At 38.6% G+C, this 27,327-nt stretch overlaps 2 protein-coding genes and 1 pseudogene across 2 annotated transcripts; 1 reads left to right on the forward strand and 2 right to left on the reverse strand.

Moving 5' to 3' along the window:
* Positions 1 to 293: 293 nt before the first annotated feature.
* LOC137747975 (transcription factor bHLH91-like) lies at positions 294 to 2,422 on the forward strand. The gene is made up of 4 exons (XM_068488096.1): positions 294 to 339; positions 446 to 1,482; positions 1,691 to 2,122; positions 2,315 to 2,422. The coding sequence occupies exons 1-4, from the start codon at positions 294 to 296 to the stop codon at positions 2,420 to 2,422; spliced, it is 1,623 nt and encodes a 540-aa protein (XP_068344197.1).
* Positions 2,423 to 4,312: 1,890 nt separating this feature from the next.
* LOC137747976 (pentatricopeptide repeat-containing protein At4g14820-like) lies at positions 4,313 to 6,341 on the reverse strand (annotated as a pseudogene).
* Positions 5,842 to 13,227, reverse strand: LOC137747318 (glucosamine inositolphosphorylceramide transferase 1-like). Its single transcript, XM_068487410.1, has 4 exons — positions 12,626 to 13,227; positions 12,169 to 12,291; positions 8,525 to 8,692; positions 5,842 to 8,275 (listed from the first exon to the last, which is right to left on the reverse strand). The coding sequence occupies exons 1-4, from the start codon at positions 12,956 to 12,958 to the stop codon at positions 6,593 to 6,595; spliced, it is 2,307 nt and encodes a 768-aa protein (XP_068343511.1). The 5' UTR covers positions 12,959 to 13,227; the 3' UTR covers positions 5,842 to 6,592.
* Positions 13,228 to 27,327: the final 14,100 nt, after the last annotated feature.

Here is a 27,327-nt window from a genome sequence, read left to right on the forward strand (position 1 = left end):
TAATTACTATGTTTTGAAAAAAAAATATTTTTTTTAGAAGCATGGTCTACTTTTATTTATAGCAGTTTTTTTTTTAAAAAAAAAATTTATTTTTTATGTTTTACCAAATACATTTAATGCTTCAGATTTTTTAATAAGCTACTTTTTATTGAAAGCACCCAATCTCAAACCAACACTAAATTAATGAATTGAAAACACAATGATCAAAATAAAGTTTTAATTATAAACACAATGACCAAAAGATTTTTAACGCAATTGAAAAATCTCAAAGAAAAAGGAAGAGAGAGCACATAATGACAAAGAAACAATTCTGCCTCTCTCACTCCAGAGAGGAGAGAGGTTTGCAGTTTTAATCAGTCCTTTCTTTCTCCTACCACCACTCTCGCTCTCTCTCTCTATCTTCCCCAGTTCTTGATTTTGTGAACAAATAAAGGACTCATAAAAGGCAAAAGGAGGAGACACGGTTTTTTACCAAAACCAAAACTGTATCAAGACACAGTAGCATGCGACTTTGACCCAAACTCCATCCCTGAATCTGCAGCAGAGAGCGTGCTCGACCTCAACCCTCTTCCCCCACAACCACCGCCACAACAACCACCACAAGTTCTCATGCCTTCGTCAGACACCACCCACCACCACAACACCACCACCCCCGGCTTTGGTGTCGAAGCAAACATCAGACTCTCCATGGAAGAGCCTTTTTATCATCCTCACCATCACCAATATCATCATTCCTCCATGGAAATCGAGCTCCAAAACGAACTTGGGTTCAGTGTCGATAACTCATACACCACCAATACTGACCATAACAACAACATCAACAATTCCCATTTGGTGTCTTTTGAGCACCCAACAAATTGGGACACCACCAATATTCATGGCGTTCATGATCAGATGCAGCAACAATTCCCAGATGGTACTACTTCTGCTAATTGTACTCTATACCCACAACCACCTGACCTTCTCAACCTTTTCAGCTTACCCAGATGCTCCCCCTCCTCTCTTCTCCAAAACTCATCCATCACCTTCACAAATCCCCTCCCAAAAACCTCGAATTTTCCGAGCTCTTTTGGGCTCCTTGGAGACCTCCCCAGCGCGGTTGACACCCCACAGGGGACGCCTTCTTCCGTCCTCTATGACCCGCTTCTCCACTTGAACCTCCCTCCACAGCCGCCATTATTCAGGGAGTTGCTTCAGTCCCCGCCGCATGGGTACACCTTACCTGGCTCAGGACACGGGTCGTTGTTCAGTAGCGGCGGCGATGACAGAGACGGAAGCGGAGGAGGAGTTCTGTATGACCCAGATGGGAGTCTTGGGAGGCAGTTTGATAAAGGAGTTTTGAAGTTCTCAAGAGATATGGCTTCTAATGGGATAGGAAGAGATCTCAAAAGGACCAAACACTTTGCTACCGAGCGCCAAAGGAGACAGCAATTGAATGGCAAGTTCGATATCTTGAAGAATTTGGTTCCAAACCCAACAAAGGTACGCACATAAAATTCACAAATTTCACATCCACTGTATCATTGATCAACGACGTAACGACCAAAAATCCCGGTGCATAGGATACTCCGAACCATACTAGAAAATGCATATCGGTTGTTTTGCAGTTCCTAATTTTTTATGTTTTTTGTTTTCCGTAATAATCATACTTTTGCTTAACTTCTTTTTCTGGGGTCAATTAATTGGAAAGAATGATAGAGCATCAATTGTGGGAGATGCAATTGAATACATAAACGAGCTTCTGAGGACAGTGGAAGAGCTTAAACTGCTGGTCGAGAAGAAAAGGTGTGGGAGAGAAAGGATCAAGAGGCACAGGACTGAGCATGATGGCGCTGCCGCCGCTGCAGATGACGAGAGCTGCAACATTCAGCCTCTTGGTGAGCCTCATGACCAGTCCTACAACAATGGCTCTCTGCGGAGCTCGTGGCTGCAAAGGAAATCCAAAGACACCGAGGTTGATATCCGCATTGTCGACGATGAAGTTACCATTAAACTGGTCCAGAGGAAGAAGATCAACCTGTTGTTGTTTGTGTCCAGGCTTCTGGATGAGCTGCAGCTTGATCTTCATCATGTTGCTGGTGGCCACATTGGCAATTCCTACAGCTTCTTCTTCAATACCAAGGTTTGTTTTTCTTTCTTTTATGAGATCAATTCAAACTTCGTTAACAAGGATCAAGAACGTACGTAGTACAAACATGTCAAACGTAATCTAATAAGTTACACACATTGAAAGAAAAAACATGATTTCACGATTAGTTTCACTTGGTTTAATTTTGGTTTTTAATTAATTAGGGTTTCGGTTTGAATTATGCAGATGTATGAAGGGTCTTGTTTGTATGCAAGTGCAATAGCTGGGAAGCTCATTGAGGTTCTGGACGGACAATATGCAGCGGCAGTTCTTCCACCTACCAACAGTTATTAGGAAGGAGGCATGAAATGAACCTGCATGCTTGGACTGGATTAATACCAATCAACTCTTTTAAAAGAGTAACTTTTTCTTGTGCTGGTTTTACTTTTACCATTTGCTGAACAGTAAACTTGGTGTGACAAAATTCTTGGATTTAAGAGTAAATTTTTATGGTTAGTCTCTTTACTCATGTTAAAAGGTAACTAAGTGTTGCTGAAAAACTATCTATAGATGTAATAATAATGTCAATTTTTAATCTCTCACCCTCTTTCGTCATGTCGCATATTAAATGAGAATAAAGTTAAACACAAAAAGTATATGCTTTTTAAAGTATGTGACATTTCAAGTGATGAGATTGTGTACTTATTTTAAGAACACTCCCTACACTTATATATCTCATCATATGTGGCTTGAATTGTTTTATGTTTCAAAGTTTTATGTGTGCAAAAATTGAAGGATGCAATCCAACGCATTACCTGACTACACAATGACTAGTTGTGCTCGCGAATCCTTAAACGTCTACACAACGGCATAAATACAATGTCAAAAGGGTAATGTTAGGAAGACCAAATTTTTTTAAACAAAATTGCAAACCAAATGATGTGTCACCAATAAGAAACAAGCACGTTAATCAACATTTAATTAATAATCCAATCATCTACAACCACATCATTTAGTTTGTAAATTTGGTTTAAAAAATTTGGTCTCCCTAACATTACTCATGTCAAAATTCCTACCGTTAGGGTACTAAATTGTTGATGTCACATAGGTCATTGTTCATATCAATTTAAGTATCTATCTAGAAGCTAGGTTAAGGTTTTCAACATCAAATAAAAATAACCTAGAATCCTCGGCTGTGGGATTACTTGCCTAGAGGTGGGGAGCACTACAACTGTTTGCAGGAAAAGCTTCTCAGTAGCGTTCTTATTTAGTATTACCTAAAAAACTAAAAACGAAATAGTTACCGAATGAGTTTTAAGATATCGGTGTTTCGTGTTTGTCTACCACCGTAGATAGTAGACACCCCTCCAAGAACCCAAACACGGTATAACAGACGCTTATGACATGATTTCATAGATTATTTTAATAAGTGTATGTTTGTTAATTGATATATTATTATGGCTTCCAAAGCTTATGGCAGTTGGCAAAACTGTCGGATAAATTAATTAATAATAATAATGGCCGAATTAAGGCAATTCTACAGGCACCAAACTTTACTCTTTGTAGGAGGCAAACTAATTGTGTGATTCCATCCATAATTGCCCTCTGCCTTCTTCAACTGTCTTCTCTTTGGCAACTAGGATATGCATGCACGTCATCCCTTGCTTGCCATTTTTAGCTTTTGACACACATTTATGTATTTTTTGTCATCGGATTGAATAAATCAAACGGAATTTTTGACAAAAAAAAAAAAAAAAAATCAAACAGAATCAACAGACTAAAAAGGGACGTATAAGAAGCTAAAAAGGATGGGCGTTTGTCATTTCCTTCTGTATTGAAATCAATTCCCATTACCATAAACTTTGACATTCCAGATATAGCTTTCAACAAAGTTCCAGTGTTCTTTAGCTATGGATACCACAAGGACTTGGAAGCAATATCTTAAGCACTAGATGGATGGTATTGTTATGTGCTTGATGCTTTAACCCCCAATTGCAAAATTTGGAAAACTTGGATGTTGAGAAGAGTGCTTCTTTTTTTTCACAAACAATATTATCTACACTAATAATGTTGAGAAAAGTGTTAGAAAACAGGATAAAATCAGAACATAAATTTGTTATGTGATGACATGCATAGAAAACAAAATTGCAGCTTGTGCCTGAACAAAACATAGATCCTAGAACAGCACAATGGACTGATTTACGAAAAATGCAGCACACTATGTGAAATTAAGTGATACCAGTACTGAAACAATTTTGTGAGGATTATGAAGTATAGTTGATAGTTTACAAGATGAACTTTACATGAATTACTCAGTAGGTTTACATGAATTACATCTCAGAAGATGCAATAGCTCCTGAAAAGCCCATGATTTTGAACCACGGGACCAAATTGATCAAGCCATCTGCAATGTGCCAAACTTCGAACACTTGTTCTTCTCAGTTATGCCTCGATCATCAAAAGAATGAGGTTCAGTGTGCCAAAAGCTCGTGGTTCTTTACGTGGCTCATAATCTCTTCCAGCAATTTGTATATGCCTTTGCTTGTTTTATGTGATTTGTCACCCTCTTTGAATTCATGAACAATACCATCAAGCTCGATTGAACTACACCAGGGAGTTTTCTTCACGTTCTTTCCCTTCATCGCCCATCTCAACTTCACTGCATCCCTCCATCTATTTGCGGAGGAATGAATATTTGACATGAGCACATATGCGCCATCTCTCTCGGGCTCTACCTTCACTAGTTCCTTCATCACACTTTCAGCAAGCTCTACTTTTCCATGGATCCTACAGGCCCCAAAAGGGCGCCCCAAACAAAGGCATCAGGCTCAGTTGGCATGTTTTCAACAAACTCCTCGGCCTCGTTTATTAACCCGGCACGGCCTAATAGGTCAACTGTGCAGCCATAATGCTCCGTCTGAGGTCTGAGCTTGTACACGCTTGACATCTCCCTAAAATACCTCTGATCCTCTGCGACAAGTCCTCCATGACTACATGCTGCAAGGACTCCAATATATGTCACCTCATCTGGTTCAAGACCCCTTTTTTGCATCCCTCGGAACACGTACAACTCCTCCTTAAATTTCCCTTGATGTGCCAAACCCGATATCATCGAATTCCAGAAAACCACATTTCTCACAGGCATCTCATTGAAAACTTTACTTGCAAAGTCGGCATCCCCACACTTCAAGTACATATCGACCAACGCATTGCCTATAAAAACATATCGGCATACCCCATTTTAATAAATGTATCCACCGATCTTCCTACTCAAGCTCAAGTCTCCCAGTTTAGAGCAAGCAGAGAGAACGATGACCGACGTCATCTCATCCGCCCTCCTTTCAGCATCACACATATCGAAAAACACTTCAACGCCTTCTCTCGGAAACCCCATTTTAACATAACCCTGAATAAACGTAGTCCCTCTGAGGACTTTCATCAAACACCATGCGGACACATTTCATAACCCCACAAACAGCATAACCCCTCTAAGAGTGTTATCGACGTACACATTGGACAAAATTAGCCCGGTCTTGATAGCGTAGGTCTGAATCTGCTACCCCTCTCTCAGAGCATGCCGCAGGCGCATGCTCTGAGAACGAAGGGGGTATATAATTTTACGGATTTGGTATACTGGCGTTCAAAGAGCATATATAACCGTCAATTGGTGATAGTACTAAGTACTATATACATCTTTCCATTAATATAAATATTTTACTTCCCATTAAATTGGAAGAGTTTTGGACCAACAAAACATTCAGTTTCATTCATGATTTGGTCGGACAGTTCCATTTATATTTCGTAACTATATCACAACCATGGTACATCAATGCCATTTATATAAAGACAATAATGCCCTTTTTAGGGAAAAAACCATAAAGGTCAGGATAATTAGATTTTTCATGCAACGGGAATGATACTGTGATGGTATTTCAAGTCAATTAACGTCGTCTCCAAAAATTAACTTGAAATGCATTTACAACGGTTAAGTTTCTCTCCTATCTTACACAACATACTCAATTATAGTAATCAACCATATCATACAATCAAGCACCATTATACAATTTCCTTTGATGCTCCAGACCCTCCACCCAAATTTGTACACACTACTTATCCCGTTATCCGATTAAACACAAAGCGGTTCACCTTTTTCATGATTCATTCCGGCAATATGCAATCAAAGTATTTGGCAAAACATCATCTCTCAAAGTAGTTTTACCCACATGTAACGCAGTAACGTCACAATGCAAACCTTTCCCCGCGCAGAGGCCATGGGACGTCCAAAATCAAGACGATAAACACACATACTAGATCAATTTCTAGCAAGACATCCGAAAAACACAAAAACAATGCACATCTTACTAATCAAAATTCAAATCTATTAATAACTAAATTCCCCGACAAGAAATTCACAGGGGAGGGGGAGGAGGAGCATAAAAAGGAATTACTAGAAGTTTACTAAAGGATGAGACAAGGATTAACAAATTCACGAGTTGTAAGCGACTAGCGACCATACCTCCCTCGCTATACGTCCCAACCATCCTTCCGCCCATTGAATTTCCACTTGCGCCCGGCCAAACTTCCGTACATCTCAGAAAATTTCAGGAGGCAGTTGCTCCTTATATGGTAGTGAACTTTGGTATTTCGGCTTATTGCAGCACCAGATAATTTTGATGTATCTATTGCCCATGCTGGTCTCACATACTCCACATTCTTGGATTCACTAGCATTTGCATACAAGTAATTCAGCAGCACGTCCTCGCAGTTGAAATATTTGTCTACCAATTCCCTTGCTTGGCTAGCTTCTTTTCCCCAATACCTCTCGAAAGCTACTTGACTATCAATGAAAGCTGCCCCCGTGAGAATCATGTTATATCCTTTATGGGTCCGGGCATATTTCTCACCTCGATACTTCAACGGGCTCCCATCAATTAGTCGGGGGTAGAAACCCACAATACGGTCTGGGTATTGACGCCATATCCTGAATCCCCGCTCAACATCATTGCAAGTCATCATAATGTCGTCATCAAGCTCCAGAACTGCTCGGGTCTTTATCAAAGAATCCAACTTGAAGCGATTATTCAGTGAGTTTTGTTTCTCTAATCTGATCCTGACTGGCACTGTGGAGTCAAAATCGCTAACTTTAGGTGGTATTCCTTTGTTCCACACCACAACAATTTCTCGCACTGAGGAACATCTGGAATAATGTTTAACATACATTTTCAAATTCCAGAGACGAGCATCATAGGTCATTGTTAATAAGGTGAACTGCGAGTAGTGACCTTTCCATTGGTAAGCTTCTTCTGCACCGCTACCACCATAGATACATTTAACCCCTGTGCACATAGCCGCAACTCCAAATGCCAAAATTATAGCAAGAACCAGTCTTCCAGCACAGGTACTAGGTTTAATCCTACCTCTGAGGAATGAAACTCCTCTGTTCATGCGGCTGCAAAACCGTCTCACTTTGGCTGAAAACAAATGTGACCTTTCCCAGGCCAAGAACGCATCACTCCGCTTCCCGGAGTTGTGAGTGCACCAATTGAGAGGAATCATGCACTTCACAGCTCCAAGTAGAACACCCAGCAATATAATGAGTACAGCAACAACGGCAACTGAAGCACTACCAAAAATAAACCTCCGAACTGAATCCCCAGATGGTACCCGGTCTCCATCCATCACTCCAACCCACTCACCAGTATTTATTTGCTGCACATCTAGATGATGATAGCGAGCACCATTCCAAGCATTGCGACCCTTACTTGGCTCTATCAAGCCCAAGGGAACTTCAACTTCTTTGTAATCATCTTTGGTAAGAACTTCCACCTTAAAGGTGCGCACTCTTCTCCCATATGTTTCACCGCAGTCTTGACCAACACGATAAAGATTTCCGTTGTAGAAAAATGGTCTGCCTCCATTTCGAGCCCCAAAGCTTTTGTCGCCATTATATATAGGATTCTTCTTGTGTGGTTTCCAAGGACCAAGAGGGGAGCTGCTATACCAGATTTCCAATTGTCCATTCTTTGTGGTGCCAAATCCAGTGTTATCTGAACCAAACAACCAATACGCTCCATTATAATTGATTATGAAAGAATCAACAAGAGGCTTTTTCATGATCACTTTCTCCAGAGTCCATTGCAATGGAAAATTGAGTGCTCGGTACAGACGAAGTTCCCCTTTCATGCTACTCTCAGGCATCATATATATCTGTGAGAAACGATAAGAAAGAAGTTATACAACAGATATCAAATTTACCCCAGAAAATTAGGTGATAGGTGCTTTTTTTTTCTTTTTTTTTGTTTTTCCTGCAATCAATGTGTCCTGTTAAGCTGCAACTTGGCCAAAGATGCATCGAACAATTGTTTAGAAATAATTTGTTACAGTTATTTACTTTCATTCACGCTGGTGATGGGATCTATTGGGCCGGTGTGCACGTAAAAAGAAATGCATTCTTACTTGGCCAAGGTAGTTGAAGACAAACGGGTAAGAGAGATGCCACTCTTCATCCAAGGCAGTGCCCAATTGCTGCCATGTTGTTCCCTTATCAATACTTTTTGAGACTCCAATATCTCCTTGCAAAGTGATTGAATTCTTGGTTTCATAGAACAAGTAAAAAGCATCTCCCTGAAACAAGAAGCAGAGATGTTGAGTAGAATGAACCAAGTAATTCTAAAAACACTGCTACCAGTCCCAAAAGGTCCATGAGCTGGGAGAATCATAGTACAGCTGAATTTAAAAATAAAATATATATACATATATAAATAAAAATAAATAAATAAATAAAATAAAAAAAACAGAGACAAGATTCCGGATTTTTGTAAGCAACTTGGTCAGCATAATACCAGTTCTTGCCCAAAAGGAAAAAATTGAAAATTGTTAAAACTCGTCGAATAACTTCTGATTTTTTGTTCTGGAAGTAATTTTTCCCCGCTGGATGACGAGGGAAGGGAGGAGGGCCTGTCTTAAAAAATATATCTGTCCTTCATGGTGACAAACAATGAACCAAGCGCAATGGTGTTCTAGGATTCATATAGCCGACCCCACTTAGTGGGAAAAGGCTTTGTTGTTGTTGTCGTTGTTGTGTATGGTGACAGACAATCACATACTGGTCAAATTGAAAAGATGTAAAACAGCAGTAAATAAAATGGTAATTTTCCTTTTTATCAAAGCCAAACAATAAAAAATTACCCTTTTTCATCAAGGAAATCGTTTTTCTTGGAAGATTTTTCACCCAAAGCAAATGGATCCTTGACTTAAGTTTGAAAATATAAAGGCCTGTTTGGTACTCTACTTGAATCCAACTTTTTAAACTCAAAAACAATTTTCAAGTTTTAGGCCTTAAAAACTTGTTTGGTAGGACTATTTTCAAAAACTGGACTCAAGACTAACTCAAAAATATAGTCTATTCTTTAAAAACATAAAAAGTGAGTTTTTAGAGTTTTTAAACTTAAACTCACTCCTTTTTTTTCTCTCCCTTCTCCCTCACTCCAAATCTATCTCTCTTTTCTTCTCTCTTTTTTTTTTTTTTTTACCTTTTTCGTCTCTCCTCCAATCTGCTCTCTTCATTCTCTCGGTTCTTTCTCTCACTCCTCTTCCTCTCTATCTCGTCCAATCCTCTCTCTTCTTTCTCTTTCCTTCAATTATCCCTTACCTTCTTTCCTCCTCTCTCCTCTTTATCCCTCTCCTGCGACCCCCCCTCTTTTTAGACCTCTTTGACTAGTTTAAGTCGTAAGATTTAAAAATTTTAAATCGCAAACCAATCAAATTTTTTAGTCTAAAAAAAAATTGTTTTCAAGAAATGTTTTCGGAAATGATAAAAATTTTCAAATAGGATACCAAACAAGCCCTAAGGGATCAAACACAAATTAATTACAATGACAACTTATAATGGCTGTCCCTTTCAGGGCAACTACACTCTAAGTAGACAACAATATCATGACAATTTTAGTAAGTGGTGGTCCCGGGCAAAGCACTGTCGGAATACAAACAGGGTCTTATATTTTTCAAGTTACTCGAATGTACCAATATCCAATATGATCAGCACCCAGTAAAGTCAGGTGATACCAATATCAAAACAATCTATTAATAAAATGACAAAAGGCAAGTCTTTTTCGCCACAAGAACAATACAGCAAAGAAAAGGAACACCATGTTAGCAACAAAGAGGGACTCTCTTACTACCATTTGGATCCTTTTCAAAATCATGTTTTGCTAGAGAAAGAGGAATCAACCAATCACACCCATAGCACAACGTCAAATGGTGTATGAATGAAGTTTGAAATTATATGACCCATCAATAACCACATCAACCACATCCATCATGCACTTAATGTCCACCACATACCTCTCCTTACTACAACCTGGCTCCATGACACCAACAGATTGAGCCAAGTTTTTAAAAGACAATAAGTGCTAGTCGGGCAGCGGGCTGGGCCCTAGCGCCTAGGCGGAATAGGCGGATTTAAGTAAATCTATCATATTTCGTTTAAATAAGTGTGCTTATACTTGAAATATATATAATTTCATCATAAACTACAAAATAGAATGCAATATATTATATAGTATTGGAACATAATGAAAACATGTGAAATAAGAATATCAGTGCTTTCAGAGATGAGAAGAATTATCAGTTTCACATTGAGCACAGAGATGACAAAGAATATCGGTGCTTTCAGAAGATTGAATCTGACAAGAATTATCATTCTACATTAAGTGCGTATGAGTTATGACACAAGAAATACAGGAAGACAAATGTTAACCGAACAGTAGCCAGCATCCAACAATGGGGCGTTTTGACCAAAAGCAGTAGTATTCGCAATGTTCAATAAAATTGCAACCAGCCAGCAATTAGAAAAGGGGAGATGCTTAATATATTCACAGAGACTTAGCACATGAAGATGATTCCAGCAGACAAGTAATAGATCTTAAGTATTCAAGACAAGGATACATTCTCAAAATCTCTATTTCTCAATTTTTTACAAAAGGCGTAATCAGAGAAGTATCAGTTTCCCAAAAAATCATTGCCATATAGCAACATAGTCATAGTATCTTGTGTTGTAATGTAAACTATTACCAATTTTCGGATGGTATATTTAAATCCAACACAAAGGAAACCTCCAAGGCTCCTATCATAAGGGCCACAAAAACTTAAAGTCATCATTAGGCTTTTGAAGCATATTGGATAAACTTCAAACGCAAAACACAGAAACTTCTAGTATAGAGAATAACTACAGAAAATTTATGGCATCCATTATGGTTAATGTCTGAAGTGAAAATACTCATAAGAATTAGATTATTGTAAGGTAAACAAAATCAATTGAAAATGATACGGCACAAGATCGAAACATTCACTAGTTCACGGTCACCATCATGTCCATGCTTTCCAAATGCATATAAGTTACCTACTGAAGCATTAATACAGGTTCATTTTCTCAACCGAGAACCAATAAAAATCTTTTTCAATTACTATCAGCCACACAGGGTGTAATGCTCCAGAACTCCCTAATTCCATATTGACAAACAAAATTAGAAGGCCTACAATCAACGTTCGTCAGAACAGTGAGGTAAGGCATAACTCAAAATAATCTGGATTGCCTCTGTCACAATCATGGGCTTCAGAGATGTTAATGCAAAATAATCAAATGAATGCACAACCTAACAATTCAAACTCCATCAACATGACTAAAGTCTTTACAAAACGATATCACCTGCTCGCTTAAACTTGTTATCGCTGTTGCTACAAACATGAGAAGAAAAAGTATTGTTGAAACCTTACAACTTAAGTGTACCAAATCCCTATTCCAGCCCTCTACCTTTGACCCAAGGAAAATTGGTTATAACTTGGACCCTACCATATCCATTTAAGCTCTAAGCATGAAATCATTTAATCCTCAGAGTTTTATGAGAAACACGGCCTAAATACACTGCAGTAACCATCACTCAATGTGTAAAATATACAAGCTCACGAAATTTCAAGTTCTGGACAATATTGTACAGTAGATTGGTCTTCGAATTCTTCATATCAGTACCAAATTGACATGCAATCAATCATACATTAGAACTGTATAAAAAACCAAAATATTTGAAGGGCAGAGCTAATACCTGGACATAAAGGAAAGGATCAGCAACAAAATTACTTGGGAAACCAGCATCAGAAACAGAAGAACAAGTCACAACAGGGTTTGCCACGGGCCAAGCTGCAGTTTTGTCACTCCATACATCCATCTGCACCAAAATCCAACCCAGTTTCAAAATTCAAATCTCCAAAAATCCATAATTTAACAAAATATTTGAAAAAACAAAAACAAAATCCAAACTAACAAAATAAAATTAAGATAAAAGAGTTGGCTTGCAGAACTATTCCTCCCAGAACTAAAAAAATTTAATAATTTAATACTCAGGAAAAACCCACACTTCCAGCGAGGCCAATTCATAGAAGACCAAATTGAAAATTCCAAGCCAAACCCACAAAACCCAAAACCAAACTAAAATTTAAAAATAAAAAATACTCAAAATATACACACCCCATACTGTTAAAAAGAAAAAGAAGAAATCTTACAGCTTCAATGGGCTTGAGGGAAAAAGGAGAGTCTCCGAAGAAAATACCAAGAGACCATGAACCTTCATTGTCCTCCTGACACCCAAGCATGGAGGGAGAGGCCAACGCCGCCCGAGCATAATACGGCGGGAAGGCGAACCAGACATAAACCGTGGCGAATAATCCGAACAACACGAAGCACCCCAAGAAGAACACCAACCCCGACGAGATCAGACACCTCCACCTGCACCTGCGCTTCACGCTCATGTTGCAGCAGGTGCCACCGCTACTACCCCCACCATTCGCACAACCACCACCCACAGCACCGCCGCCCGAGGCCGGACTCAAACCCATTTTTTCCCAGAACCACACCCGACGCGAACGCAGGATGGGGTGCACCGCCGCAGGAAGAACGCCGTAACAACCGCCACCGGCATTTGGGTTTGATTAATTGTCTGATTAGTAAGCGCGTTTTTACGTGATGATTGGAATTTAGACGTCCTGGGTTTTGGAAAAATGAAAAAGCTGACGGGGCGAGACAGAGATTTACTTTCGAGAATTAAATTGTTTTTTCCAGAAATTTTTTGACTTGGTGGTTTTATACAGAAAGCGTTTTAGGGGACAATGCGACAATGTGATATGCTACGAGAGAAGAAGAGTCTGTTTATATAGACGGTCCGCCGGTCAAAACCTTACAAAATTACTTTCGTGAGTGATGATAGTATGAAATCCAACTTCACTCTTTTAAAAATATATATTACCTGTTCGAGAATTGTTATCCACGTTTTAAAAGTATTTCAAATTTTCTATAATTAGAAGAGAAAAACATGTATTTATGAAATTTTAACAATTCATATTTATTTTTGTTTTTTAATTCTTGCATCAAAACAAAAATGTCTCTTTTTTTTTTTTTTTTAATTATGACGGTGTTTCCAAAATGGACAGCTCTTGTGGAAGTTTCTTAACCTAAAGTTTAGGTTAAAACTTTTGTGGTACAAATCTATCACTTGACAATACTGAGTGACATTATCACGGCAATCTTATCATGTGTTATGGCGGCTATGTCTTAAAAATTATATTATTTTTCTGATTTTATTTCAAAATAACATTAAAACTTGAAGCATAATTTTTGAAAAAAAAAAAAAAAACCAAAATGGTAAACACAAATCACAACCCCAATTCAACCTAACTCCATCTACAAACCCGCTTATTAAATTACTTTAGTGAGTGATGATTGTATAAAATACAACTTTACTCTTTTAAAAAAAATATATTACCTGTTCAGGAATTGTTATCGACGTTTTAAAAGCACTTCAAATTTTCAATAATTAGAAGAAAAAAACATATATTTATGAAATTTTTAGAGTGTTATTAACAATTGATATTTGTTTTTGTTTTTTAATTCTTGCATCAAAACAAAAGTGTCTCTTTTTTTAATTATGTTGGTGTTTCCAAAAAGGACAGCTCTTGTGTCACATCCCGGCCCGGGACCGGGATGTGACATCTTGTGAAAGTTGGTTAAGCTCAAGTTTACAATAAAACTTGTGTGGTTCTAATCTATCACCTGACAATGCTGAGTGATATTATCACGGCAATCTTATCATGTGTTATGATGGTTATGTCTTAAAAATTGTATTATTTTTCTAATTTTATTTCAAAATAATGTTAAAACTTGGAGCATAATTTTGGAAAACATAAAATATGATGGTAAACACAAATCACGACCCCAGTTCAACCTAACTTTATTTAATAACTCGCTTATTAAATTACTTTAGCGAGTGATGATCGTATAAAATCCAACTTTACTCTTTTAAAAAAAAAACATATTACCTTTTTCGGGAATTGTTATTAACATTTTTAAAAGCACTTCAAATTTTCTATAATTAGAAGAAAAAAGCATATATTTATGAAATTTTTAGATTGTTATTAACAATTGGTAATTGTTTTTGTTTTTTAATTCTTGCATCAAAACAAAAATGTCTCTTTTTTTTTTTTAATTATGTTGGTGTTTCCAAAATGGACAGCTCTTGTGTCACATGTGACAGCCCGTCCCGAATGGGTATATTATTTTATCCTTGCTAGCGTGGAATGACGATTTTACCCTTGAATGTTAAATGGCGTTGTGTGACATGAACTTTGGTTGTGGACCAAATAAGTTTAGTCCAACTTGTTTGGACCCAATTAGAACTAAAGGACTTAAGGTTTTGTTTTGGTTGGTGACCCAACGAGGACCACACACACACACACCCACCCTCAACCCGTGTACTCTCTATCTCCTCTCTCTCGAATTGTTTTTCCATTTCCGTACAATTGTACGGACAACTTCGAAGCCAACTCTCCAGTCACGGATGGAGATCGTTGTTGGTATTTTTGGACTCCTTTCAAGCTCAAGAGTCGATCCATACCTTTGGTTGGATGTGAAACCTTCGGAAACCCAAGAACCAAGAATTTCCGATTTGGTGCACTATTCATGCAGTCGTAATCGCAGAGGTTTCATCGAGTTTTAAGGTTATAGTGAACCTTAGAACATCTTCACAATGCTCGAGGAGTAATTTTGGAAGATTTTGGATGTCGGAAAGCTCGGGTTGACGAGTTGCAGAGGTGATCGGAATATCAAAGGATTTTCCGGCGAGTTTCTGTGGGTTTTAAGTCATAAAAGTGGTAACAATATGTTCTATTCGTTTAGAGCTTTATTTTGGTGAAAATTTCATGAGATTTGGTTGAAAAATGGAAGAGTTATTGAAGTTTAAAGTTTTTCCAGAAACCGGCGGTCGCAGAGGTCACTGGCGCCGGACCTTGGCAAACCAAGAAAGAAGGAGGAGAATATTCCATCAAAGTTGACAGAATATTCTGACGCCGTCAAGTAAAAATAATGGCATATTCTAGTTTTAACGGAATATTCTTAACGGCGTTAACGGTTACTGTTAGGCATGCCAGGCACGTGGCCGTGCGTGGGGGCGCGTCCGGCCTTGCCTTGGCCGGCACATGGGATGTCCAAATTTTTTTTTTTAAAATATGGGGATGTTCGTGGTGTTGAGTAGATCACGTTGGTATATTCAAACACCCCAGTTGAGCTATGTATGAGAAGTTATTACCTAATTTTGGTTATGTACTTTAAATTAACGTTTTTATAGTTATTTCGCATATAGGTGAGACATATCCTGAGGACAAGCGCAGTCAATCGAGGCTTGGGGGTTACGACCCTTCCACATACCAGAGAGTGGGCTTTTGGTTTTCTATATATACCTATATACTTGAGATTTTTCCCATAAATCGATTTAAATGAATTATGTTTGAAATGTCATGCAAAGTATCTACCTATTTTAATCGTGCATTAGTAGTTGCATATATTTATGATTGGTGTTGCGGACACACAGGTAAGTGCTAAGTAAGTTTATAGATTATGGTTGTGACATTGAAGATTATGTGAGATGCATTAAGAGCTCATAAACTTGCACCCTGGTGTTAGTGCTCCCGTTCGTGGTTAGGGCACAGTCCTTCACGTGATGTTCACCTCCTGCACCATACGCTCAACTTGGATCTAAGTTAGGTGCACAGTCTTGTCGTACAGACCACTATAGGTGGTTCCGACTCATAGGTGACCCGCAAATATTCGCACAATCTTCACGTGATCGTAGCACTTGAGCGTATTTATTTACACCCAGTCATGTCGTACAGACCACTTTAGGTAGTTCTGACTCGTGTGCAGGTATATTTGTTGAGATGTGGATTTGAGCCATATAGGTCACGTTAGGTGACTCCGGCTAGATGGATAAGCTCTAGATTCAGCCGTACAGGTCACGTTAGGTGACTCCGGCTAACATATCATTTGCATTGATTTATATCACCAGGCTTACATATTTTTTATGCTGAGATATTTGACATGGCATATTGGTGAATTTTGCTATTCTGAGCATGGTTGTGTTATAGATATATATATTCTATTTTCTGGGAAATTATACAGGTTTTACGGCGATGGGTTAGAACTTTCGAGAAATGAAATGATTTTGAAAAGCTTTATTTTTGCCCACTCACACTTTCTGTTTTGCGCCCCTCCAGGTTCTAGTTAGGAGTGTTTTTTGGTGGCTTGCGAGGAATCCACGGCAGCTTTGATAGATTATCACCATTGTAGGATTGCCTTTGGGTGTTGTATAATTCGTAATTGTCCTACTGAACTTCACTTAGGCTACTTATGCTCTGGTTGTGTTATCACACTTAATCTCGCACTAGCATGTTATCTTAGCTAGTACTGCTAGTAGTTGATTTTTATTTATTCGCATTTTTATTATTATTATTGCTTCTACATTGTACACATGGCTACATCACCCTCACATGACTGCCAGCATGCCTTGATTTCGGTCGGGTTGTGTCATCACATCCCGGGCCGGGACCGGGATGTGACATCTTGTGGAAGTTGGTTAAGCTCAAGTTTACGATAAAACTTGTCTGGTTCTAATCTATCACTTAACAATGTTGAGTGACATTATCACGGCAATCTTATCATGTGTTATGACGGTTATGTCTTAAAAATTGTATTATTTTTCTAATTTTATTTCAAAATAACGTTAAAACTTCAAGCATAATTTTTGAAAAAAAAAAAAAAAAACTAAGATGGTAAACACAAATCATGACCCTAGTTCAACCTAACTTTATTTAATAACCTGCATATTAAATTACTTTAGTGAGTGATGATCGTATAAAATCCAACTTTACTCTTTTAAAAAAAATATATTACCTTTTCTGGAATTGTTATTGACATTTTAAAAGCACTTCAAATTTTCTATAATTAGAAGAAAAAAGCATATGTTTATGAAATTTTTAAAGTGTTAATAACAATTCATATTTGTTTTTGTTTTTTAATTCTTGCATCAAAACAAAAATGTCTCCTTTTTTTTTAATTATGTTGGTGTTTCCAAAATGGACAACACTTGTGGAAGTTTGTTAAGCTCAAGTTTACGATAAAACTTGTGTGGTGCTAATCTATCACTTGACAATGCTGAGTGACATTATCACGGCAATCTTATCATGTGTTATGACGGTTATGTCTTAAAAATTGTATTATTTTAATAATTTTATATCAAAATAACATTAAAACTTGAAGCTTAATCTTGGAAAAAAAAAAAAAAAACTAAAATGGTAAACACAAATCACAACCCCAGTTCAACCTAACTTCATCCACAAACCTACTTATTAAATTACTTTAGTTAGTGATGATCGTATAAAATCCAACTTTACTCTTTTAAAAAAAATGTATTACCTATTCAAGAATTGTTATTGACATTTTAAAAGCACTTCAAATTTTCTATAATTAGAAGAAAAAAGCATATATTTATCAAATTTTTAGAGTGTTAATAGCAATTCATATTTGTTTTTGTTTTTTAATTCTTGCATCAAAATAAAAATGTCTCTTTTTTTTAAATTTTGTTGGTGTTTCCAAATTTGACAACTCTTATGGAAGTTCGTTAAGCTCAAGTTTACGATAAAACTTGTGTGGTGCTAATCTATCACTTGACAATACTGAGTGTCACATCCCGGCCCAGGCATGACCACTTCCTGGGCCCAACTCCACCGCAACCTGGGGGGGACCACTTCCTGAGCCTGTTCCACCACCGTAGCACGATATTGTCTGCTTTGGGCCCCGACCACGCCCTCACGGTTTTGTTTCTGGGAACTCACACGAGAACTTGCCCGATGGGTCACCCATCATAGGAGTGCTCTCGCGCGCTACTCGCTTAACTTCGGAGTTCCCATGGAACCCGAAGCCAGTGAGCTCCCAAAAGGCCTCGTGCTAGGTAGGGATGGGAACATACATATAAGGATCACTCCCCTGGGCGATGTGGGATCTTACAATCCACCCCCCTTAGGGACCCGACGTCCTCATCGACACACCACGACCAGGGTTAGGCTCTGATACCAAATTGTCACATCCCAGCCCGGGCAGGACCACTTCCCAGGCCTAACTCCACCGCGGCCCGAGGGGACCACTTCTCGGGCCCGCTCCATCACCGTAGCACGATATTGTCCGCTTTAGGCCCCGACCACGCCCTCACGGTTTTGTTTCTGGAAACTCACACGAGAACTTCCTAATGGGTCACCCATCATAGGAGTGCTCTCGCGCGCTACTCGCTTAACTTCGGAGTTCCCATGGAACCCGAAGCCAGTGAGCTCCCAAAAGGCCTCGTGCTAGGTAGGGATGAGAATATACATATAAGGATCACTCCCCTGGGCGATGTGGGATCTTACACTGAGTGACATTATCATGGCAATCTTATCATGTGTTATAATGGTTATATCTTAAAAATTGTATTATTTTTCTAATTTTATATCAAAATAATGTTAAAACTTGAAGCATAATTTTTGAAGGAAAAAAAAACTAAAATGGTAAACGCAAATCACAACCCCAGTTCAACCTAACTCCATCTACAAACCCGCTTATTAAATTACTTTAGTGAGTGATGATTGTATAAAATCCAACTTTACTCTTTTAAAAAAATATATTACCTTTTCGGGAATTGTTATTGAAATTTTTAAAAGCACTTCAAATTTTCTATAATTAGAAGAAAAAAGCATATATTTATGACATTTTTAGAGTGTTATTAACAATTAATATTTGTTTTGTTTTTTAATTCTTGCATCAAAACAAAAATGTCTCCTTTTTTTTAATCATGTTGGTGTTTCCAAAATGGACAACTCTTGTGTCACATCCCAGCCCAAGACCGGGATGTGACATCTTGTGGAAGTTGGTTAAGCTCAAGTTTCCGATGAAACTTGTGTGGTTTTAATCTATCACTTAACAATGTTGAGTAACATTATCACGGCAATCTTATCATGTGTTATGACGGTTATGTCTTAAAAATTGTATTATTTTTTTAATTTTATTCAAAATAACGTTAAAACTTGAAGCATAATTTTTGAAAAAAAAAAAAAACTAAAATGGTAAACACAAATCACGACCCCAGTTCAACCTAACTTCATTTAATAATCCGCTTATTAAATTACTTTAGTGAGTGATGATCGTATAAAATCAAACTTTACTCTTTTAAAAAATATGTATTACCTTTTCGGGAATTGTTATTGACATTTTAAAAGCACTTCAAATTTTCTATAATTAGAAGAAAAGAGCATATATTTATGAAATTTGTAGAGTGTTAATAACAATTCATATTTGTTTTTGTTTTTTAATTCTTGCATCAAAACAAAAATGTCTCTTTTTTATTTATTATGTTGGCGTTTCCAAAATGGACAGCTCTGGTGGAAGTTGGGTAAGCTTAAGTTTACAATAAAACTTGTGTGGTGCTAATCTATCACTTGATAATTTTGAGTGACATTATCATTGCAATCTTATCATGTGTTTTGACGGTTATGACTTAAAAATTGTATTATTTTTCTAATTTTATATCAAACCCACCCCATCCGCACCGCCGCACCAACATCGGTGTCTACTAACACTGGCAATACCCCTCCCCATTCCTCAACCTTTCGCTTTCCTAATTCCCGCACGTTCTTATCTCTTATTCTCTTATTTCTCTCTTGTTTGCTTATAACTGATTCAATTTTACACCAATATTCTATTTTGAAAATGCAACCAGAGATTCGTTGAAAAGCAACAAAATTGCAGAAGCTCAGAAGCTTACAAAAACACAATTCAATTTTTAAAAATTTGGAAACTTAAAATCAATATTTAAAAACTAAAAGCTAAATTTTGAAAACTCAAAAAATAAAAATAAAATTTGAAATATTTAATGAAACTAGTTTTTAATTTAGAAAAAAAAAAGTGTAACCATGAAATCCTCCTCCCCCTTAGTGTAAAAATATCAATGTGCTAAAAAAAATCCTAAATTAGTAAAAAAAAAATACATATATGGCAAAGTCTCAATGTTCCAATTTCTTTTTTTGACTTCAAAGATGTCCTTCAATGCCTGCAAAATAATTTTTGTTCAAAGGCTCTCTTCCTTGATCATTTTGATTAGCGTCTTGTGTTTTGTGTCACTTGCTAGTTCATTTAGCACTCGTGAAATAAAAGTATTTTTTAAGGCACCCAAGTGATCCCAAATCATTATTCTTTTTTATTGTCACAAAGAGCTACAAGTAAATATTATTACTTCTCACAAGGCACCCACAACTCTTGCTTTTCTTCATTGGGAATTGCCTCCAAAAGGGTGGTTTAAACTCATTGTGGATGGTTGCAGAAAAGGCCTTCTTAATTTTATTGGAGCAGGTGGTGTTTTGAGGAGCTTGGGATGTTGGGGTTTTGTGTTTATCTTGGGCGGGGAGAGAGATTCTCAACGCTAAAATTTGGGGCATCTTTTTGAGATTACAACTTGCTTGGAATAAAGGGGTTCAGTGGCGGTGGAGTTTGATTCCCAAATTTTGGTCCAGTTGATATTACACGGTGCCACTGATAATCATCATATTAGTGAATTGATTTAAGCTTATCGTACGATGTTACTGCGTGACTGAGAATGTAATATTCAACATATGTCACATCCCGGCCCGGGGAGGACCACTTCCCGGGCCCGCTCCACCATTGTAGCACGATATTGTCCGGTTTGGGCCACGACCACGCCCTCACGGTTTTGTTTTTGGGAACTCAGACGAGAACTTCCCAGTGGGTCACCCATCCTGGGAGTGCTCTCGTGCGCTACTCGCTTAACTTTGAAGTTCCCATAGAACCTGAAGCCAGTGAGCTCCCAAAAAGCCTTATGCTAGGTAAGGATTAGAATATACATATAAGGATCACTCCCCTGGGCGATGTGGGATGTCACAATCCACCCCCCTTTGGGGCCCGACGTCCTCGTCGGCACACCACGGCCAGGGTTAGGCTTTGATACCAAATTGTCACATCCCGGCCCTGGGGAGGACCACTTCCCAGGCCCGCTCCACCACCGTAGCACGATATTATCCGTTTTGGGCCCCGACCATGCCCTCACGGTTTTGTTTCTGGGAACTCACACGAGAACTTCTCAGTGGGTCATCCATCCTGGGAGTGCTCCCGTGCGCTACTCGCTTAACTTCGAAGTTCCCATAGAACCCGAAGCCAGTGAGCTCCCAAAAGGCCTCATGCTAGGTAGGGATGGGAATATACATATAAGGATCACTCCCCTAGGCGATGTGGGATGTCACAATCCACCCCCTTTAGGGGCTCAACGTCCTCATCGGCACACCACGGCCAGGGTTAGGGTCTGATACCAAATTGTCACATCCCCGCCCGGGGCGGATCACTCCCCGGGCCCACTCCACCACCGTAGCACGATCTTGTCCGCTTTAGGCTTACCATTCCCTCATGGTTTTGTTTTTGGGAACTCACGAGCAACTTCCCAGTGGGTCACCCCATCATGGGATTGCTCTAGGCCCCTTCTCGCTTAACTTCGGAGTTCCTACGGAACCCGAAACCAGTGAGCTCCCAAAATGCCTCGTGCTAGGTAGGGATGGGAATATACATATAATGATCACTCCCCTGGGCGATGTGGGATGTCACAATCCACCCCCCCTTTAGGGCCCGACGTCCTCGTCGGCACACCACGGCCAAGGTTAGGCTTTGATACCAAATTGTCACATCCCGGCCCGGGGGAGGACCACTTCCCAGGCCTGCTCCACCACCGTAGCACAATATTATCCGCTTTGGGCCCCGACCACGCCCTCACGGTTTTGTTTCTGGGAACTCACACGAGAACTTCCCAGTGGGTCATCCATCCTGGGAGTGTTCTCGCACGCTACTCGCTTAACTTCGGAGTTCCCATGGAACCCGAAGCCAGTGAGCTCCCAAAATGCCTCATGCTAGGTAGGGATGGGAATATACATATAAGGATCACTCCCCTAGGCGATGTGGGATGTCACAATCCACCCCCTTAGGGGCCCGACGTCCTCATCGGCACACCACGGCCAGGGTTAGACTCTGATACCAAATTGTCACATCCCAGCCCGAGGCGAATCAGTTCCCAGGCCCACTCCACCACCGTAGCACGATATTGTCCGCTTTGGGCTTACCATTCCCTCACGGTTTTGTTTTTGAGAACTCACGAGCAACTTCCCAGTGGGTCACCCATCATGGGATTGCTCTTGGCCCCTTCTCGCTTAACTTCGGAGTTCCTACGGAACCCGAAGCCAGTGAGCTCCCAAAATGCCTCGTGCTAGGTAGGGATGGGAATATACATATAAGGATCATTCCCCTGGGCGATGTGGGATGTCACAGCATATCTATCGTGAGATGAATTTTGTTGCTGATAAGTTAGCCAACCTAAGCCTCTGTCAATCTTTGGGTCCGACCTCGCAATATTATTGTTTAATTTCTCTTTATCGGACTACTAGCCCCTTCGTTTAACCAAAAAAAAAAAAAAGAAAGAAAAAAGAAAAAGGAAAAAGGAAAAAAGAAAAAAGAAAAAAGACAAATATAGTAAAAGTAAAACAATAATTAACAATCATTTTAAATAAAGAGTTAAAACTTTGTTTATATCCAAAATTTATTTGGTCATCGTGTTTTTAGTTTAGCCAATTTATTACATAGTTTGCAGTGTCAGTCACTTTCGTTAATTTTATGTTAAATAATTATTAAGTTATTCATTTACTAATTAAAATTAATAAACTAAATATATTTATTTTAAAATTCATTTCAACAACAAAAAAATGAAACCCCAATCCTCGCCTCCCGTCTTCCCTCACCCATCACCCCCATCAACCCCGTGCCGTCGAATTGCAGTTGCAAACATAGCAATTCAGAAATATCCATTTCCTAACACAAACTTCAATCAATCTAAATCAACTTATAATTTCAAATAGATAAGTTCAGCAATAATTTAAATTGTTACATGCTCTGGTCTAGAGAGAAGACAATCTATATTCACAAAATTCAAATCAATATAAAAAGTAAGGGATGGGGGATTTGATGGATATAGTTGTAACAAAAAATATTTTTTATTTCACATCTCACTACCAATATTAGTAATTTAATGAAATTAAGCACCTGATTTCTTAGCTCGTAAGGGGAACTCCAATTGACACACCCCGATCGAGGTCAGGGCATGCTCGTCGTCACGTGGAAGTGACGTAACCATGTGCACAGTGTGGAAGCTAATAAAATAATAAAAGTACGAATAAATAAAATCCAACTTTACACAAAGCAAAAGCATACATGTGCAAGCGTGAAAAACAAGTTCAGAGCATGAAGACCTAATGCAGTCCGGAAGAAACAACACTACAAAAACACACCCAAAGGTGGTCCTACCTAGTGATAATCTGTCAGATGTGCTAGGGAAATCCTCTGGGGAGCCACCAAAAGTGTTATCTAACTAGAACCTGGAGGGGCGCAAAACAAAAAGTATGAGTGGGCAAAAACAAAGCTTTTCAAAAACCATTTCATAAACAAGATTTTAACCCCTCGCCATAAAACCTGTATACTTCCCAGAAAAATAGGATATACATATATATAAGTCATGCTTAGAAATATGTCATGCCAAAAGCCTCAAAATAAAATGCAAGTACTCAGGAAAATGTCAAAATCAATGCCATGAATCTGTCAGCCGAAGTCACCTAACATGACATGTACGGCTGAATCTAGAGCTCAGATCTCCATCTCACTAACTGTATATGCACACGAGTCGGAACCACCTAAAGTGGTCTGTACGACAGGACTGGGTGTAATATAAGTACGCTCAAGTGCTACGATCACGTGAAGGCTGGGCGAATAATCGCGGGTAACCTACGAGTTGGAACCACTTAAAGTGGTCTGTACGACAGGACTGTGCACCTAACTTAGATCCAAGATGAGCGTGTGGTGCGAGAGGTGAACATTACGTGAAGGATTGTGCCCAACTCTGGGCGGGAGCACTAACACCGGGGGTGCAGGTTATGAGCTCTCTATGCATCTCAAATCACTACTGAACATAAACATAAATCATAACTCACCTGGCACTTACATGTGCGTCCGCAGCACCAAACATATATATACATATGCGACTGATAATGTGTAAATAAATGGTAAACAATAAGCATGGCATATAAACGTATAAACGTTTCATTTCACTTTCTGGGAAAAGCATAAGTATATAGGTATATACGGAAAACCAAAAGCCCACTCACTGGTATGTAGAAGGGTCGTAACCCCCTTGCCTCGAGTGACCGCGCTCGTCCTCAGGATAAGTCTCACCTATATGCGAAACAACTATAAAAACGTTAATTTTAAAACACATAACCAACATCATGAAATAACTTCTCATACAATGCTCAAATGGGGTGTATGAATAAACCAACGTGATCTACTCAACCTCAGGAACATCCCCATATTTTCAGAAAAATTTTCCACCGCCGCACGCGCCGGCCATGCGCAGGCACGTGTCTTGCACACTGACGGCGTCAGTTAACGCCGTCAGGAATATTCCGTTAACTCTAACGGATTCCGTTAACGCCGTTAGGAATATTCCGTCATCTTCTCCGGCGAAGTTCCGGCGCCGTCGCCGGCGTCGAAGAATCGGGAAAACTTTAAAACCTTGTAACTTCTTCGTTTTTCAACCAAATTTCACAAAATTGGTACCAAAATGAAGCTTACAACAAGAGGAACAAATCCATACCACTTTCAAGCACTAAAACACACGGAATCTCGATGGAAAAACATCACCAACTCCGGCCAAGCTTGAAACTCACGATCCCGACGTCCAAAACCTTCAAACGAACCACCCCGAGCCTCCTAAGAACCTCACCAAACTTCCTACAAGCTTGAAATTCCCAAAAACACAAGAATTAACGTATGTATGAACAATGACCAAATCGGGGTATCCCGAGTTCGACGTGAAAATGAAGGTATCCTTACCTGAAATGGGTAGGGTTGAACTCCTACGGACCTCACGAGCATGAATATGTAATTTGTTTCCTCGATCTGTGAAGGTTTGGATGGTTTTGATTGTCGTCCGTACAAGAAGGATAGAAATGGGAGAGAGAAAGGGCTCAGGACAGGGATGCAGGACAGGGAAAAGGGTGAGGGGGGTGTGGGAGAGTGTGTGTGGTCCAAAACTAGCCAAGCAACACCCAAAAACAACCACACAACGAAACAACCATGTTAGGGGCAAAATCATCAGTTCACCCCTACGGTACGAAAAGTCCGGGATGGGCTGTCACACCAATCTGGTGAAACATTTGAATTACTAAACATGTTCATCATTAATTAAAAATCAAAGCAATATAATTTAAATAACTAGTAACAAAATAGAACCTTTTGAACTAAAAACTCAAATTTAATTTTTCAGAAAAAGAAATCACATTCCCCCACAAAGTGGTTAGTAACAAAACTTGATTAATATTGTTTATATTAATTTTCAGTTAACAAAAAACAATAGCAAGTGGTCATCTATCATAGTGGTGGAGAGGATCCGCTATCTAATCTAAGATCTTATCTAACAAATCTATAATTTGAACCAAGAGCTGGTGGTCCAGTGGTAAATGGCAGATTATGAGACTTTATTTAAACTAAAAACTAGAAGTCTCAGATTCGAAACTAGTTGTTGGTGTGGAAACCAAACTTGTGGTCAGGGAGAGGCTGAAATGCCTTAAAAAAAATCTATCCCTTGAAAGAGAGAAAAAAAAAAAAATATATATATATATATATATATATATATATATATATAGTACACAACTATAATCTACGTACACATGTTTTCCAGATATATAAAATCAACCTAATACAAGTTGATCCTTTCTACATTTTCATCAAATTAGTTGAGGTCCTCTTGGGAGTCGAGTAGACTGTGGAGGTGTTGAACGGGAAAACCCTTAACAAATAAGCCTCTTGCGGGTTGCACAAGGTTTGATGTTAACCCTAGTATGGGGAGGCATTCTAAATTGCAATATTGTGGGGTAAGGGCTTGTTTGGGGACACCCTCTTGTGTTTTTCTTCTTGGCTAAGAAAATAAGTTAATATTATAGGGAGAGCTTTTTGGGGAGGCACAGCGATATAGAAAGAAATGATTTTGGATTTTAGCTTTCTTGACCTTGACTTTGTCAGTGCTTGTTCCAATCCAATTCTCGTACTTAATCCAAGTTGCATTTTCATATTCTCGATCTAATGGTCAACTCCATCCATAAATATCCTCCTACATGCATGATGTTGGCAAATCAAAAGTTTCCTACATGCATGATGTTGGCAAACCAGAAGTTTGATAAGGTAGAACAGGAAAAATATGAATAATAATGTGGGGGAATTCAATTAATAACGCATTTTCACCATAAAAATTTTATAGTTGGAACCATGCAATGTCTTAATTTTCATTTAAAATAAATGAAAATTATTTTTGAAAAATATCATTTGAATTTGAAATCGTTTAATCATCCAGGATGCAAGCATTACAAAAAATGAAAAGAAAAAAAAAAAAAGGAACCACGACATTTAATTTTTATTTTTTTGAAGATATTTTGAATTCAAATTCCATATATTTTTATTTTTTTCAGGAAGCTAGTAGCATTCTTCTTTACTTGTAAGTGAGAGGACTTATGTTCAATTCTTGCCAAAGGCGAATTTGAACCATATTATTGTTTGCTCATTGTGAGACTAAGTCAACCCCATTCCTCTTAGTGTAAATAATATCGTTATTCAAAAAAAAAAAAAAAAAAACAAAAAAAAAAAAAAAAAGCTGTAGAGTGCAAGTTGAACTCATATGCTTATACCCAAACAAGTTTGATTAGGTGCAGCCTGAAATATGTAAATAGCCAGAGGGCAGTTTGAAATTTATTTGGCGAAC

This window comes from Pyrus communis, chromosome 10, assembly GCF_963583255.1.
Source record: "Pyrus communis chromosome 10, drPyrComm1.1, whole genome shotgun sequence".
Classification (NCBI taxonomy): domain Eukaryota; kingdom Viridiplantae; phylum Streptophyta; class Magnoliopsida; order Rosales; family Rosaceae; genus Pyrus; species Pyrus communis.